Source organism: Sorex fumeus, unplaced genomic scaffold (assembly GCF_029834395.1).
Source record: "Sorex fumeus unplaced genomic scaffold, SorFum_2.1 ptg000024l, whole genome shotgun sequence".
In the NCBI taxonomy this organism is placed as follows: Eukaryota; Metazoa; Chordata; class Mammalia; order Eulipotyphla; family Soricidae; genus Sorex; species Sorex fumeus.
The window spans coordinates 27,137,537-27,155,028 of NW_026606081.1; the positions used below are offsets into that span (position 1 = coordinate 27,137,537).

Genomic DNA, 17,492 nt, shown 5'->3' on the forward strand with positions numbered 1-17,492 from the left:
AACACACACATGCCCATGTTTCTGGCTTCCGCTTGACTCAGATTTTCTTCTGGTCCCACTATTTTTATGGTACCAATAGCAAGTTTAGCTTTATCAAAAAATACTTTGATGTCCTTTTCATGATAAACTTCCTGTAACATATAAAAAAAAAAAACAAGAAGAGAGGAGATGAGACATGAAGGGACTAAAGAATTACTAGGACTGGCAGCACAAAGTTGTGAACTGCACACTCCACATACTGGTATTTGCATACTGGTAAAGCGAAAATTATATTTAATATGGTATATCTATATATTGAATGGCACCCAAGAAAGTAGAAGTCGGTAAAAATTCTTATTTTTTAAGAAAAATTATTATTTTTTACTCTACCAACATTTACTCCTCTACATGCTCTGCATAAATAATCAAATGTTTCTAACCAGAAAAATTTAAAATGGCTTCTGACTTCAGGATCGTAGACATTCACCATAAAACACTCATTAAAAAGTCTAGCCAACAAAATAGATCTTAATCTAAGCTATAAATGCTCACATTTCACAAATTCTTGGAGACCAGAGGGGAACATTCATCATCTCAAGGAAACTTGTGCTTTCACCAAGAGGTGGGAACACTTGACAAAAGCAAACTGACAGGGAAATGGAAGGAGAAATTCAACAGGAGTCATTAGAGGGAACCTGCTAGAATGTGGATGGGATGACCAAGCTCCATCACTGAAGCAGTTCTCAGCTGCTTTTAGAGCTACACTTCTCTTAGTAGAATCTAAAAGCCTTAGATTCTCACACATGCAAAGCAGCCCCTCAGACCCCTTTACATCAGAAGCTTTTCATGACTCCCTCAAATGACAGCACATGGGGCTGGAGTGACCATATAATGGAGTAGGACTTTTGTCTTATATGTCATCAATCTCGGTTTGATCCCTGGCATATGGTCCCCTGAGCACCGCCAGGAGTAATTCCTGAGTGCAGAGCCCAGAGTCAGCCCTGAGCACCACTGGGTGTGGCCCCCAAATAAAAACAAAAATGAACCACTAAAAAAGATTTTTAAAAATAAATTAATTCAATAAGATGACAGCACGTAAAAGTTACCAAGAATCAATTTTAAGGAAAAGCAGAGAACAGAAAAGTTGCCTCCCAGGGGTTTAAGCTCCCTGATGCCAGAAGGAGGACAAAGATAAATGGGTGACACATATAAAAGATGAAACACATAAAAACAAAAAGACTTAAATTAAGAACAGACATCACAGCATCTTACAGAATCAGCATACAATGACCCACTCTCTATGTGAGCACATTTTCTACACATTAAAATATTTCTCCGGCAGAGGCTGATTAGTTGCAAAGGGCATCGGGAAGGAGGCAATGGTACACGAAAGAGGAGAGAAGGCATGGAGTTCTGCACACTTCCTGAGTTTTTCCAGAGGATGCTAAATGCTATCTTTCAGATCTGATGGGGGGGTGGGGGGCGAGTAATTCTGAAGGCCAGGACCCTATCCAGACCCTCTTGGGTAGAACAAGCCATAATTAATTTAATTAAAACAATATTCTAAAAGCCAGTTTCATGTTACGGTCTTATCACATGCCAAAGATTTAAGCACTACTTTAGGCAACAGAATATAAGAGCCTCTGATGGGCCTTCAGTATATCTGAACTGAGCCCTACAGAAATGGCTAAATTCAACATTTTTGACCTATAACCAGAGGCAGTTTCATGGGTGCTACCTCAATAACTGTAATAACAGCTGCTACACTCTAAAATAGTTTGGTCCTAAGGAAGACAGGACTGAGAGCAATCCCCAGCTGCTCCACGGATGCTAGAGTAATGGATTGTTTTTTTTTGTTTTTCTTTTTCTAATAAATAAATAATAAATAAATATATGATAGGAAAAATTAAAAGTGGAGTTTACACAAAACATTCATTCCTCAAATACTTACCTTATTATGAATAAAGAGTTTAAGGGCTTCTTTTGGGTAATCCAATGCCAACAGTGTGTCCAAAAATCGAGGTAGGAAAGGGGTTGGCTGTTCGATGAAAACTCCTATGGTGACATTTGGGTAGACCTGGGTTTTATGGAAAACAAAAACATTATTAGTGGCAATTCAGATTTCAGCTAAGTCTTTTTTTGATAAATTAATATATATGTAAAATATTTATTTATAAAAATAAAACACATGCACAAAGACCCAAAATCCTAAATTGTCACTCCCTTTAGAAAAGAAACAGATGCAGAATAATTTTGAACCTACACAGTAAAATATATGTTGCTAAACATTTAGTTTTAGAAAATTAATTTTGGGTTGTTTTATTTTTATTTTATTTATATAACTGACTTTACAGAAATGGAAAATAGTTTTGTTAGGAATAAGTTTTATAGAGAAAATTTATGAAATGCTTATGTGAATTGGAACTAGGTTTAGAATTAAACACAGAGATTATAAATTTTAGGTTTTTTAAAATTGCTAAGTTATTCAGAAAATTCCAGCTAAGTCTTTTTTTTTTTTTTTATAATTTATTTATTTATTGGATCACTGTGGGAAAAGTTACAGAGCTTTCGGGTTTAGGTCTCAGTCATGTAGATACCAAACATATTTCCCTTTACCAATACTCATTTTTAACCCCGAACCCCAATAGACCCCCACCTCCCACCCCTCCCAATTCTTGTGAGGCAGATGAGTTCTAGTTAATACTCTATCTACTTTGACTAGATAGATTATTTCGATAGAAGATGCACAATTATTGTTTAGAGTTTACGACCCACCCCCCACAATCAGACATGCTGAAACAGCGTTGTGAAATGATTTGCTTTCTACAACTTGGTTCAAGAATAAAATGATGTTGCGCGACCGCAATAGCGGCCGCGCGGTTTTGAATTTCTGCTATTTTACTTATTGACCCTGGAAGAATTTCTATTAAAAGTTAGCTAGTTAAGAGATTGGTTTGTGTGCCCTGGAGTCGTGGCCGTGCCGGAGAGTCGCTCGTGGGGGGCAGCTGGCGACCTCGGTGGGGCGTGGGGGACGGCCCACAAAGCCCCCCTTCCCATGAGGTCCCTGCCGCTCCCGCCAGCCCCGGCTCAAACCTGCTTTCCACAAGGCTCCCGTGCGGCCGCCATCTTTCTTTCCAGAGAGGAGCAGGCGGGCCAGTCAACGCCCTTCCCCCTCCGGGCCGGCTTGGTGGCGCGGTTCAACACAAGTCCATCTGCTTTTCTGCTCCAAGCGGCTGGTTCTCTGTGCTAAGTCCTTGTGCCTCCGGGGCCGTGGCCGTGCCGGCTCTGCTCGTGGGGGGCAGCTGGCGACCTCGGTGGGGCGTGGGGGACGGCCCACAAAGCCCCCCTTCCCATGAGGTCCCTGCCGCTCCCGCCAGCCCCGGCTCAAACCTGCTTTCCACAAGGCTCCCGTGCGGCCGCCATCTTTCTTTCCAGAGAGGAGCGGGCGAAGTCTTTTTTTTTCTTTTTTTTTTTTTCTGCTTTTTGGGTCCGCTCAAAAAAATCGATGAACAACGAGAGGACAGTGACAATGACAGTGAGTCACACCCGGCAATGCACAGGGGTTACTCCTGGCTCTTCACTCAGGAATTACTCCTGGCAGTGCTAGGGGGACCATATGGGATGCTGGGAATTGAACCAAGGTCAACCTCATACAAGGCAAACACCCTATCCACTGTGCTATCACTCCAGCCCCCTTCAGCTAAGTCTTAATCAGTCTAATAGTATCTAGGCTACCATTGTAACAAATCTGAGTTGTCCAATGGCAATCTCTAGCATGTGACATCTATTTTTGTAGATTTCACCAAAGTGATTTTTGCTATCACGAGATGCCCTGGGTGTGAGGAGGAAAGCAACACTCTACTCTGCGAATATGACCAAGCTACTGCTCACTTAGTGCTCACAGTATGGGTCAACACTTCCTCCATGATGGTCCTTAGAAACTTCCTTTAGGTATAACCAAACATGACAACATCATCAAAGAAACCAGATTGCTAACTGTGTTTTCCTACCCGATTTGATAGCTTCGAAGGCCAGTGCTTAACTCGTAGTTCAAATAAAGCATTCATGACATAGTCAAGCCATTATCTCTGTCCTTGGCTGTTTCCTTAATCTCATTTTACTGACAGTACTTCACTTTGTTTCACTCAAATGCTAGGAAAACTATTTCCTGTATCTATTTTTATACATTTTCTTAAATTGGCTTTGGGTATGCTTTAGGGAACAGTTCATTTTTCATTCACTGCATGACAACTTGTAAAAAGTTATTTTATCAGTGCATGTGATTAGTAATATTTATATAAGGAGCGTTTTTTATTTGAACTTACATTCACAAGTCAGTATAAGTAAATGACCATGTAATCATGTTATTACCAATATATAACAAAGACTTCTGTATAAGATCTTTTTAAACTGGGTTTTAGACCCACAGACGGCAAAGACTGAAGTTCATGATGCTTCCATCTTTATTCACATTTTACAGTGGAATCTACACATTCTTCAATTTATGGATTACATGCAAACTTGTTGGCATAGATGTACAACCTGTATTCGGTTGTACTTCTACACCACTTCACTCGCCCACATACTAACTTCATAGAAATTCTTTTATTTAACAGTGGAAAATTTGCAAACATCTAAAGATGAAGAATCTCGCGGCTAGAGATTCTCAATTTTTAAGAGGGAGAGTAAGTGAAGTGCAGATCATAACTTTCCCTTACCAAACGAAATGATATATTTCATGATATGATATGTCAAAGGAGCTATAAATGCTATTTATCATTTTAAACTGGTATCTGAGGAAAAGGGAACTTAAAGGAGCCAAGAATCCCAAATGCTTAAATGAGGGGGCGAAGAATAGGGTTTCAGGGTTCAGTAGCAAAGCATGCTATAAATGAGTAGGGTTTGATTGTGTGGTATCAAAACATGCTAGATGGTACTCCATTAATAAAGTTTATTTTTTATTGATATAAATGTGTTTATTTAAATTATCATCAAAAATATTTTTTGAGGTTAATAAATCTTTTTTTTATTTACTTATTTATTGAATCACTGTGGGAAAAGTTACAAAGCTTTCAGGTTTAAGTCTCAGTCATGCAAATATCAAACACATTTCCCTTTACCAATACTTATTTTTTCACCGCGAAGAACCCCAATAAACGCCCCCCCAGCCCTCCCAATGCCTGTGAGGCAGATGAATTCTAGTTAACACTCTATCTACTTTGATTAGATTCATTGTTTCGACAAAAGATGCACCACTATTATTTAGAGTTTACACCCCCAAATCAGACATGCTGAAAAGGCATTGTGAAATAATTTGTTTTCTACAGCTGTTCACAAGACTCAAATGATGTCACGCGGCTGCTATTGCTGCCACACAATTTTGGATTTCTGGTATTTTACTTATTAAGCCTGGAAGTATTTCTGCTGAGAGTCAGATAATTATGAGATTGGTTTCTGTGCTCTGGAGCCATGGCCGTGCCGGAGAGCCGCTCATGGCGGGCAACTTGTGACCTCGGTAGGGCATGAAGGGTGAGCCGGGAATGCCCTCCTTTCCATGAGGTTTCAGTCGCCCCATCATGACTGGCTCATCCCTGGCTTTCCATAAAGCTCCAAAGTGGCTGCCATCTTTCTTTCCAGAGGGAAAAAGGCAGAAGGGAGCAACACCTTTTCCCCTCCAGGCAGGCATGACGGCGTGGATTAACCCATAGTCCATTCACTTTTCTGCTGTAAGCTGCCGGACTCTGCATTAAGTCCTTGTGCTCCTGGAGCCATGGCCGTGCCGGAGAGCCGCTCATGGGGGGCAACTCGTGACCTCTAATAAAGTTTATTTTTATATACTACTAATAATAAAGCAACGACTACTATTTAATTTATGTGTAAACTTTATATAGAATATATAATCCCTGCACATAAAATATCATTCATATATAAAATTTCTGGGCCAGTGCAATAGTATAGCGGGGAGGGCACTTGCCTTGCATACGGTCAACTCAAGTTTGATCCCCAGCACTTATACATGATCCCCTGAGCCCTACCAGGAGCAATTCCTGAATGCAAAGTCAGGAGTAAGCCCTGAGCACAGTCAGGTGTGACCTACCCCACTTAACCCATCTACATACAAGTCTTCTGAGTTGTCTTGAGAGAGCTATTACTGCTTCTTTATAAACAAACTTGTCCTTGGCCTATCCCTAAGAATATGGTAGGTAGTCTGAGATATTAACTATCGCCACATAATTTTAACTTTTACATTTCTATTATGTAATTATAATATATAAAATAACTAAGTAATTTATGTTATATTTTATATGATAGGATAAGTTCCTTAAGAGCACATTTTACTAGGCTGTGAGACAAAAGAGTTTTAGGACCCAATGATTTATTTTTCTCTCTCCATATACACACAAAAGAAAATAAATATTCCTATATCTTTGCACTAAAAAGTTTATGTAAATAGGAACCAAACAGATAAAAAGTATTTACTCTCCCTCCAGGGGATAAATCTATCTTCTCTAAACAAGATTAGGATGAATTTTTAAACATCTTCATAATGCAGCTTCATTCAGAAATATTCTGGCAATCTTTCCAGAAAGGAAATATTGAGTTTATTATTTCAGAGCCTGCCCACAGTCTTATTTTCAAATAAAATGGGGCTCTATTCAGGAGGTTCTAAATGTGGCCATAAGTTGCTCTTTATCCTCTTTTCAGAAAGTAAATAGAAAGTATTTAATTCAGGAGCCTGAATGTTTTACAGTGAGGATATTTTCCACTGGTATATTCCTAGGATTTGGCAGATTTTTATCCCTGGGAATTTTACTACTGCGACTATTGGTATTATTTATCTGGCATAGTGTATATAAATAGATAAATGTATGGTGAATGAGAATAATTAATGAAAATGCCATCCTAGGAACACAACTATGTATACCTACAATAGTCTTGCAAGTTGGAAATGTAAATTTTTATAAGTTACTACAGAAAATCCTAATACTTTTTTAATAGATGACAGATGAAGGACTGGAAAAATGTATGTAATATAAAAAATGCTTCCAATTGCTCCTTTGTTCTCCAAGTATAAATGTTAAACTCGAGTTTTAAGATATTTATTGTTATAGACCACACCTGGCATAATTGGCACATGCTGTGTGTGAAATTATACAGTGGTCAAGAATACAAGGGCTGTACTTGTCAGACTGTCAAAATTCAAATCCCACCTCCAACAACTGGAAAAAATTATGTCCTTAAACCTGTCTGGGCTTCAATTTGTTCAGCTGAAAAACTAGCCAAAGAAATATCTACTTAAGAGACTTTTTATGAAATGTCTGATTATTATAAAATAATATAAGACTGACACTCAAGAATAGTAGACACAAGGGACAGGAATATTACCCCGAAGTTGGAAGCCTGTCTCAGGAGCAGGGAGAGAAGGCAGCTGGAATAGAGAAGGGATCACTAAGTCAATGATGGTTGGAGGGATCAGTCGGGATAGGAGATGTGTGCTGAAAGTAGATAATGGATCAAATGTGATAATCCCTCAGTATCTGTATTGCAAACCATAATGCCCAAAAGGAGAGCGAGAGTATGGGGGAAATTATCTGCCATGGAGGCAGAGGGAGGGTGGGAAAGAGGGGTGAATACTGGGGACATTGGTGGTAGGGAATGTGCACTGGTGCAAGGATGGGTGTTTGATTATTGTATGATTGTAACTCAAATATGAAATTTTGGAACTGTATCTCACAGTAACTCAATTAAAAAAGAAAGCAAGAAAGAAAATACTCCAAATTGTTATTCATTCTAGCACACTGGAAAATCAAGTACCTGGCTACCATGACCATACAACAGGGAAGGCACTGCCTGGCTTGCAGCCCGAACCTGTTGGCTGCCCAGCATCCCATATGATCCCCTGAGCATCACCAGAATAATTCTTGAGCATAGAGTCAGGAGTAATTCCTAAGTATCTTCGAGTGTGACCCAAAAAAACACACAAGGGAAAAAAAAGAAAATGAAAACAAAACCAGAACACCAAGCACAGGTGAAATTTGTCAGTACAAATGCTGATGCACTCAAAGGATGTTTTCTCTCCAAGCACTGATCAAATCAACTGAAAATAAAAAGAATACCATGGCATCCATGCTATGAAATATGAACAACCTAGGAAGTCCCGCCTACAGGGTCCATTATTACCTGGTTTGACTTTCAAAACAAGTTCATGAACAGTCTAATCTGCCACTTTTCTGAGTCATCATGTTTTGGCTTTATAGGTACAATTATCTACCATATTATCAAAATAACTGTCTTTTTCCCTTTTTGATATATCACCAAATTTTATGAAAATGTACCAACCAGCACGTCCTTCTTGCCCTGCTGAGACCATGAGCTGCCCCCCAACGAGCAGCTTCTGGCAGAAATGTGAATGGACTATGCATTAAGCTACAGGGCTGTGCCGCCCATTGCCACCCCACTGCACCCCCGGGAGAGAAGAAAGGATGTCTGTCTCTTCTGCCATTTTCAACCCCTGGCGGCATGGTGGCTGCTGCCACAGAGCTTATTGGACAGCCAGGTATGAGCTGGGGCAACTGCAGCCTCATGGGTTGGGGGGTGGAACAGGCATGTCCCTCTTGCCCTGCCGAGACCCAAGTTGCCCCCCACGAGCAGCTCACCGGCACAGCCATGGACCCAGAGACACACAAACCAATCTCGGAACTATTCGGCTTTTGGAAGAAATACCTCCAGACTTAATTAGTAAAATATCAGAAATCCAAAATCGCACGGCCGCAATAGCCATATGGACATGGTATGGTCTTTATAACCAACAATAGAAAATAAATTATTTCATGATGCTTTCAGCAGGTTTGATTACTGGGGGGAAAGTCCAAATAATAATGGTGCATCTTTTGTCGAAATAATGAATGAAATCAAAGTAGAGGGAGAGTTAAGTGGAAATCATTTGCCTCACAGGCATGGGCAGGGGTAGCATAGGGGGTATGTGGGGGTTCTTGGTGGTGGAAAATATGCACTGGTGAAGGGATGGGTGTTTGATCATTGTATGACCGAGACTCGAACCTGAAAGCTTTGTAACTGTTCTCACAGCGATTCAATAAATAAATTTTTTAAAAAAGAAAATGTACTGTTATTAATTACATTTCAGAGGCAGTCAAATTCTACTTACATGTACTGCTGACAAGTCAATTGTATCCAAGTCACAAAAAGTGCAGCCATTATCCTGTGTCCACACATTTGGTACATAGTTTCCAAAATAATTCAGGAGAATCTAGTCAACAAAGAGAAACTACATTAACAAAAATATCGTTCTCCCATCAATGCACTGCCATTTTATACACATCTTAAGATAAAACATTTTCTACATTAGGTTTATTTTAAAATAATTCTCCTAAAATTAATCACATGGAGGGAAACACTATAAACTCTCTTCAAATCATTAAATTAGACTACAATTTGTCATGAAATGCCAAAAATGTTCATAATAATTTGTAAGTCACTTTATTTCACTACAGAAGAAGTACAAAGAGCAGAGATCAACAGAGAAACACAGTTATGATAGAAGCATGCTATTTTTTGGCAGAAGACAATGCAAATAAGAGTAGTCATGTGAACTTACTGATAAGTTTGACATGCAAGTCTAGACTTCACCTAGAGAGAATGGGATTGCACTAGCACAAACCCTACCAACTATCAACACATTGAACTAAAACTGGAGTGTAAATCCAATCACCCAAGATACTCAGCTCTTCCAGAGAACCAGGTTACTTATCTATAAATCTGCCTTTGAGCAAAGACTCATGGTTACAGACTTTAGAACAGGAAGACTTACATATAAAAAAATACAACTCCTTGGCACATCTCTTTGTTTGTGTGTTTATATGTTACAGTGGTGCAAAGTATTGGCCTACAGGCCTTACCTTTGAGCTGTCTCCTGAGTGGTGTGTGCGTGTGTGTGTGCACGCACATTAGTGTATGTGTGTGTGTGTGTGTTTGTGTGTGTGTTTTGTGTGGAAGAGGAAGTGAGGAAATATGGATGGAGAAAAGAGGAAAAGAAAAAACTATAGTCTGAGCCCTGTCTAGAGTCAGAACGAAATCCTGATTTATTTAAAAAAATTTCATTGCACTTTCTATAGTAATTTAAATATTTCTAATGGTACGAACATCTGTAGTTAAGGGCTTTTTTTCTGAGGAGGGGAATAACACTGTTACTGAAAGGGTATCATGCATATCACTTTACCTCCTGTCATCATTCAGTTTTTGTCCAGAGTGATGATTTCCAGCTATTGTTGTACATTAGTTTTCTCTTTACAAACTACAGTTATCTCACTTGAAGAGAGTGAAAATGTAGCTTCCTACATTTGGCTGTGATTTAGCTATTACATTTTAAAGGAGACATGTAAAACTTTTCTTATGCTTATAAAAGCAGATATTTTCATTGGAAATGTAAGATCAGCTCAAGAGAAAAATGTCTAGACATTAAATGTGATGGTTCAAATTCTATGGACGAATCAACCAACGTTTTCCATCTTCCACAGAATCTAAAAGAGCTCTTCTAATACAAAATAATTGAAATAATCAGTTCAGCAAAATATTACCTCCCAAATATCTGGGATTCCACCCAAGTGCTTCTTTTACATTAAAACTGAAACAAATGCTGTTGAAACAAGTACCATGTTAATCACAATGAGAAAATGTTTGTGTTACAGTCCATAGAGGCAGTTCCGTTTTGTCTCTCTGGCATGAAATATGCACAAGGAACTCACTCACATGCCTCTGAACAACCTGACTACTCATAAAACAAATTCAAAAGGTGGAAAACATAAAAATGAAAGCATTTGTTAATAGTTCAAGGGTCAATGTAGTTCTTTTATCATGCCTCTGAAATGAAACAAAATTCATCATCTTATTACAAATATGAGCATTAACTATTCATTTTCTAAACAGTATTATGGTTTTGGAAGATGAAAACAGATTTATGTGAAAACAGACTGTGATTTGCGCCTTTATCTAGAAGAGATTCTGGCTGAGACAGAGTTGTAGGTCTGAAAGTACACTTCACATGGGTGAAACCCAAGATTTGATCCACAGCATAAGAAGAATAGAAGGAGAGAAAGGGAAAGAAATTAAAAGGGAAAAGGTGTCTTTTAAAGGCTGTACGAAATACAATTTTAATTAAAATGCCCTACAAAAGAATTTTTTCCCAAAGGAAGAAAAAAAGTTGCCCAGTTTTATCTTAACTAAAATTCAAACTTCTATGTAGAAATACTGGCATTTCAATTATCTCAGAAATCTCATAAAAAATTAAGTGCCCCCCTCTGGAAAAGAGTCCCATAAAAATTAAACTTTTATTTAATTAATTCTTAGTCTATTAAAATCCCTATGTGAATATAAAAATGATTGATTTTTTTAAAGGTATCATTTTTGGTTCTCAAATTGAAATTTTTCTATGTCTTATGTTTTACCTAAATTTTATTTCCATAGATACTGATGATATTTCATAAACATTACATTGGAACAGAAACCTCCTTTCTGTGTTTTATCTCAATGTAATTTCCACGGACACTTGAGATATTTTACAACATTTCTTCTTCTCAAAAACCTCCTGACTTTGGCTCTCTTGTACACAGGCGGAAACAGTCCAGCTCCAAAGCCCCCCACAGATCCGGGTCTGTTTTCTTCATTAAAAGATGCAGACATTTATGCTGGCAGCTTCAGAAAGTGCCAGCAACTGTTTATGTAGTTAAGCAGCTCTGGGCATCTCCAAGCTACTAGGTAACTGTATTTTCTTGAGCCTTCTTTCACAATATCAAAATATTTCCAAGCATGATGTCATTGCGTTGACTGAGAAACTTTTCCAACCAACTCCTACCGTTTGTTTTTTTCTTTCCTCCCCCCCTCCTTGTCCCCCAAAACATGCAATTATTTCAGGTCATAATGATCCTGAGAATTTCAAGTTATATAACTAAAATTAGCAGTCACTAATTTTTTTGCAGTCAAGATAGTTTGAGATATGACTTAGAGATATGACTTACTCTCATATGTACATATAGGTATTGGATCTTGTGTTTAACTTTAGTTTACATCAAAATATCACCAATTTCATAATGTGTGCCCTTAGAGATGTACTGCCTGATATTTAGAAGAAAGACTGAGGTATTAAAATAAGAATCTTTTCTGTTACCAACAATAAATGAGCTTCAAGCAAATAATAATGTAAACATAGAACTTCAAGTGAAGAACACTGTAAGCAAAAATTGTTTATAGACATTTTTAAGATGAAAATATGACAGTCTGGGGTGAGAGACAGTGGGTGTAAAGTGGGTACAGTGGGTAAAGCACTCACCTTGCAAGCAGTGGATTGGGGTTCAATCCCCAGCACCCTATAAGGTCCCCTGAGTACTACCCAAAATGATCCCTGAGTGCAGAGCCAGGAGTAAGCCCTCAGCACAGCTGGGTGTGGCCCGCCACAAGAAAAACAAGTAAACAAAGAAACAAACTCTATCTTTAAATATTTCTGACAGAACATAAACACTGGAGCAGGTTTGCTTCCTCTCTGTTCTCTCCTGAACTGGTATCTCTACTCTTTCAAAGCTGTGCTCTCCACTGAACACACAGAATCTCTCCCTTTGCTTGCTGGCTTTTCCACTCTGGAGAAGCCCGTATTGTCTCTTGAACACACATTCCTATCTTTCTCTCCCCTCACACATAAGTAAATTCTGTTCAATAAAAACTATCTTGCTTCATAAAACACAAACCAAAATAAAAAGTGAAAGAGAAAAGGAGGGGAGAGAGAGAGAGAGAGAGAGAGAGAGAGAGAGAGAGAGAGAGAGAGAGAGAGGAGGAAGAGGAGGGAGATGAAAAGGAAGAGGAAGAGGGAGAGGGAGAAAAAGAGACGTGCCTGTCACAGAGGCAGGTGGAGGGGTAGGGGGATGGATACTGGTGACGTTGGTGGTGGGAAATGTACACTGGTAAAGGGACGGATATTGGAATATGATATGGCTGAAATCCAATCATGAACAACTTTGCAACTTTGTATGTGTATCTCACTGATTCAATTTAAAACATAAATTAAAAAATTTAAGAAGAAAAAAAAAGCCTAAAAGCAGCCCTGAATGAAAGAAACACAGGGAGGGAGGAAGTTCTGAGGTGATTTTTAAGATTATATTTTTAAAAAAAAAAAGTTCTTCCAAATAGCACAAGATTTAGAAAAAGGAACTAATAAAAAAATTAACTCTGAGAAGAATCTTTTCCGACCACAAAGATCAAATTCAACTGCAAGAAGAAAACTGGAAACACAACAAACATGAGGAGATTAAAGACCCAACAACTACTGAATCACTTGGAAAAAAAAAGCAGGGGGGAATCAAGGAAAGAAAAATATCTGGAGACAAATAGGAACGAAAATATTATACACCAGACACTCTGGGTGCAAATAATGCAGTGCTAAAAGGAAGCAATGCAGACTAACTTTAGCAAGAATGAATCACAAGTAAAAGTTCTCACCTTACACCAAAGGGATCTATCCGGACACTAACCCTCAGATATATGATAACCTAATCTTGGAGAAAGGAGCAAGAAACGTGAAGTGGAGCAAGGAAAGCCTCTTCAACAAGCAGTGTCGGGGAAAACTGGACCACTACACGCAAAAAAAAAAATAACTCAGACATCTTTCTAATGCCAGGCACAAAAGTCAGATCAAAATGGATTAAGGACCTCAATATCAGACCAAATTCAACACATATCTATCAATATGATACATCAAATCAACAAAGTGAAAGACAAAAATTATATCTTGACATAAAACTAAATATGATATAGTTATAAAGGTCCTCAAATAAAAAGTAGAAGGCACCAGACCATTGGAATAGAATCAAGAGCCCAGAAATAAAAGTGAACCTAAGAGGACAGACAGTTCAGAGTAAAGAAATCAAAGGAAATTTCTTCAACAAAAAGTGCTGAGGAAAATGGAAAGCCAGAAGAGAATAAAATAAACTCACTCTCCATGTCAGCTTTAAAATGAACTAACAGGAGCTGGAACGATAGTGCACTGGGTAGGGTGTTCGTCTTGCACGTGGTCGACCCGGGTTCGATTCCCATCAGCCCATATGGTCCCCCGAGTAATTCCTGAGTGCAGAGCCAGGAGTAACCCCTATGCATCGCCAGATGTGACCTCCAAAAGCAAAATAAATAAAATGGACTAACAGTATCAACCTAGGATGGGAAGTCACAGAGGATATCAGAGGTGATAAGCTCTCCACTATTGGCTATAGTGACATGTTTGTGCTTTGTTCCCCAAAGCAAGAGAAACAAAAGAAAACATAAAGAAATGTGATATTAAGCATCTGTATGGGGAAAGAAACCATTGTTCAAATGAAGCAGCCTAATAAACACAAGACTTTATTTGCAAACCACCAGACAAGTGGTCAGTACCTAAAATAGGCAAAACAACAAGACTAAGTCAGAACCCATACAAGTTGATTTTAAAAACTGAGCAAAAATTCTAAATTAGTGTTTTACAAAGAAGACATACCATATGGCCAACTGACACATGGAAAGAAATTCTGGATCATCTGTTATTAGAAAAATGCAAATCAAACCCGCGATGAGATTTAACTGTCCACAAGTCTAAACGGCTTCCATCGGACAAGAAAGAAAAAGGATTAGAGGGAACAGAGAGAAAAAGAGAGAAAAGAGAAACCCAGGTGTACTGGTGGTGGGAACACAAGCTGGTGTCGAACATAGTAGAAAAAATCCAGTTAGAACTTCTATATGATCCGGCAATCTTCTGAGCATTCATGCAAAGAATATGGAAATTGCATTTGAGCAAAAACACACTATTTCCTGAAATCAAGGTGTGGAAGCGGTCTAAGCACCAGGGACGGATGAGCGGATAAAGATGTGTCAATACACACCGTAATGCTACAAAACTAGCTTAAAAACTGATGAGATCTTGACATTTCAACATGGGTGGACTTTGAAGAATATATGAAATAAATCAGAAGAAAAAAAATATGTATATATACTGTCGTTGGCAAAGCCTGGCAAGCTACCTGTGACGTATTCAATATGTAACAACAAGTCTCAAAATGGAGACGTTACTGGGCCCGCTCGAGCAAACTGATGAACAATAGGAGGACAGTGTATATATACTGTATGATTTCATTCATCCACTCACGGAATATTAAGGAAATAAGCACATGAACAAGCAACCCAAAACAAACGCTTAGAATTGACAAGAGAACAACGGTGCACGGGTGGTGAGGCAGAGCAGTGCGGGGGACACAGAGGAGTTAAGGGGTCAATGGTATATGGGGATGAAGCAGTAGGTGGACTGAGTGGTGCTCTGAGCATTTCCGGGTGCAGCTCAAAGGCCCTGATCACCACCACGTGTGGCCCTGTAGGTCCCCAGGTGCTCCTAAGGTGGCCGAGGTGGCCCTAGATGTTCCCAGGTGCCCCTAGAGTGGCCAAAGTCACCTGGAGCACTGGAGGGTTGGAGCAGCACCACATCCACTGGCTCCAGAGAGCCAAGAATCACTGGGGGTGCTCCCTAGGTTCTCCGAGCACCATCTGGATTTGATTCGCATTTTCCTAATAACTGGGAAATGGGCTGGAGCAATAGCACAGCGGGTAGGGCGTTCGCCTTACAAGTGGCCAACATGGCCGACCAGAGTTCGATTCCTCCGCCCCTCTCGGAGAGCCTGGCAAGCTACCGAGAGTATTCGATATGCCAGACACAGTAACAACAAAGTCTCCAATGGAGACGTTACTGGGCCCGCTCGAGCAAATCGACGATCAACGGGAGGGCCTGTACCTTTACCTTTACAGAATTTCTTTCCATGTGTCAGTGAGTCGTATGGTATGTCTTCTTTGGTAAAACACTAATGTAAAATTTTTGCTCAGTTTTTAAAATCAACTTGTGTGGGTTTTGATTCAGTCTTGTTGTTTTACCTATTTTAGGTAATAATAATAATAATGATGATTGTATGTAATAATAATTACATCATCACCTAAAATGTAATAAAATATCCCTAAATCTTTGTAAAGACCAAACTGATTCCTGAAAATTAAGCAGGTCATCACAGGTACGAACAAGAGGGAATTCCTGAGGCAGAGGAGGACATGCAGATAGAGGATAATGTGATATTTTTGCAAAGTTGGAAAATATCCTGCATGTCAGGAGCTGAGGTTGAGGAAGGCTGAAAAATGTGTGTGGGTGGACAGATCTAGAGCTAATAGTACAGAAGGAGCTGAGTTGGGCAATGGAGACAAGAGGCAGAAAACAAAATGTTTAAAGAGCCTTACAAGACAAGTGGAGAATCAGAACTTCGGGGCTGGAGAGACAGTACAGCAGGTTGGGCTTGGAAGGGGCTGGTACCCCACAGAGTCCCTGTATACTACCAAGGAGTGATCCCTGAGTGCAGAGCACAGTGAGGTGGGGCCCCAAAATAAAAATAAATGAACAAATCAATCAATCTGGAACTTGAGAACTAAGCACATAGAGGAAGAAACATCACCACGTTCCAAGCTACAATTGGTGATGACAGCCACCAAGCTAAGGAAGATGTTTTGGACACTGAGAAAAGTAGACCAAACTGCCATGCACAGAAGCCAAAAGAAAGTTCTTCAATCAAAGAGCCAGAATAAAACCTGGCTGGCCACACAAATGGAAGAGAGGGTGGCGTGGAAGGTCATAGGCTTCATAGGGCACAAAGATGGACCCACCAAGTGGCTATTCACACCTGCAGGAAACATGCAGGACCCAGGGTAGCATTTGGAAATCAACCACATTAGGTTTGCTCGCATTCAGGAAGGAAAGTGAGTTACACAGCACCGTGTGTAGAAAATGACAGACAACCATAAATCACCTGAAGCATGATTCACCTCGCCTCTAACCAGCACACAAGTCCAGTTGTGAAAAAAATGCAGGGCTTGAGTGATAGTACAGTGGGGAAGGCATTTGCCTTGATTGAGGCCAACCTGGGTTCAATCCCTAGCAATCCCGAGCACTGCTAGGAGTGAATCCTGAGCCCCAAGCCGGGTGGAATATAGACCCCAGCACCTCACAGACCCCTCAGAACACCCAGGAGTGACACCGTTTGGAAAGCACAGTGGATATAACCATTGTCCATGCAGATGCCCCAATGTGGAGTGATTTTCTACCTAGAAACAGTGATTTCTTGTATCTCTCTATACACAGAGACAACTCAGATGCCACAAAGCCAACCTGCCGACAAATTTTGCAATCAATCACATTTTCAGCAAGCTCAGTTCTACTGTATATTTAAAAAACAAAATAAAACATCCAAAATTCTATCAAACCAAGTAAGTCTTGGTCAACACAAGCCACCAGCCAGGTATAATAAATAATAATATTTATTTATTTAATATTAATATTAAATAAATGCAAGTTTCACGGCCACACAAGGTAACTCCGAAATCAGTGACTCGGGTCCAACATGATCCTTCTCAGCCCTCGGCAATCCCTCTTGAGTGTTTCCTCGTACCTAGGGAGC

At 39.6% G+C, this 17,492-nt stretch overlaps 1 protein-coding gene across 2 annotated transcripts in view; it reads right to left on the reverse strand.

Annotated features, from left to right (window-relative positions):
- PLOD2 (procollagen-lysine,2-oxoglutarate 5-dioxygenase 2) overlaps window positions 1-17,492 on the reverse strand; it is an 83,844-nt gene that overhangs the window by 15,680 nt on the left and 50,672 nt on the right. For both annotated transcript variants that reach the window (XM_056114230.1, XM_056114229.1), the window contains exons 8-10: window positions 9,146-9,247; window positions 1,931-2,056; window positions 10-131 (exon numbers count right to left, since the gene is read on the reverse strand). In XM_056114230.1, the coding sequence (XP_055970205.1) occupies window positions 10-131; window positions 1,931-2,056; window positions 9,146-9,247 (350 nt within the window). The remainder of the gene's footprint in view (window positions 1-9; window positions 132-1,930; window positions 2,057-9,145; window positions 9,248-17,492) is intronic.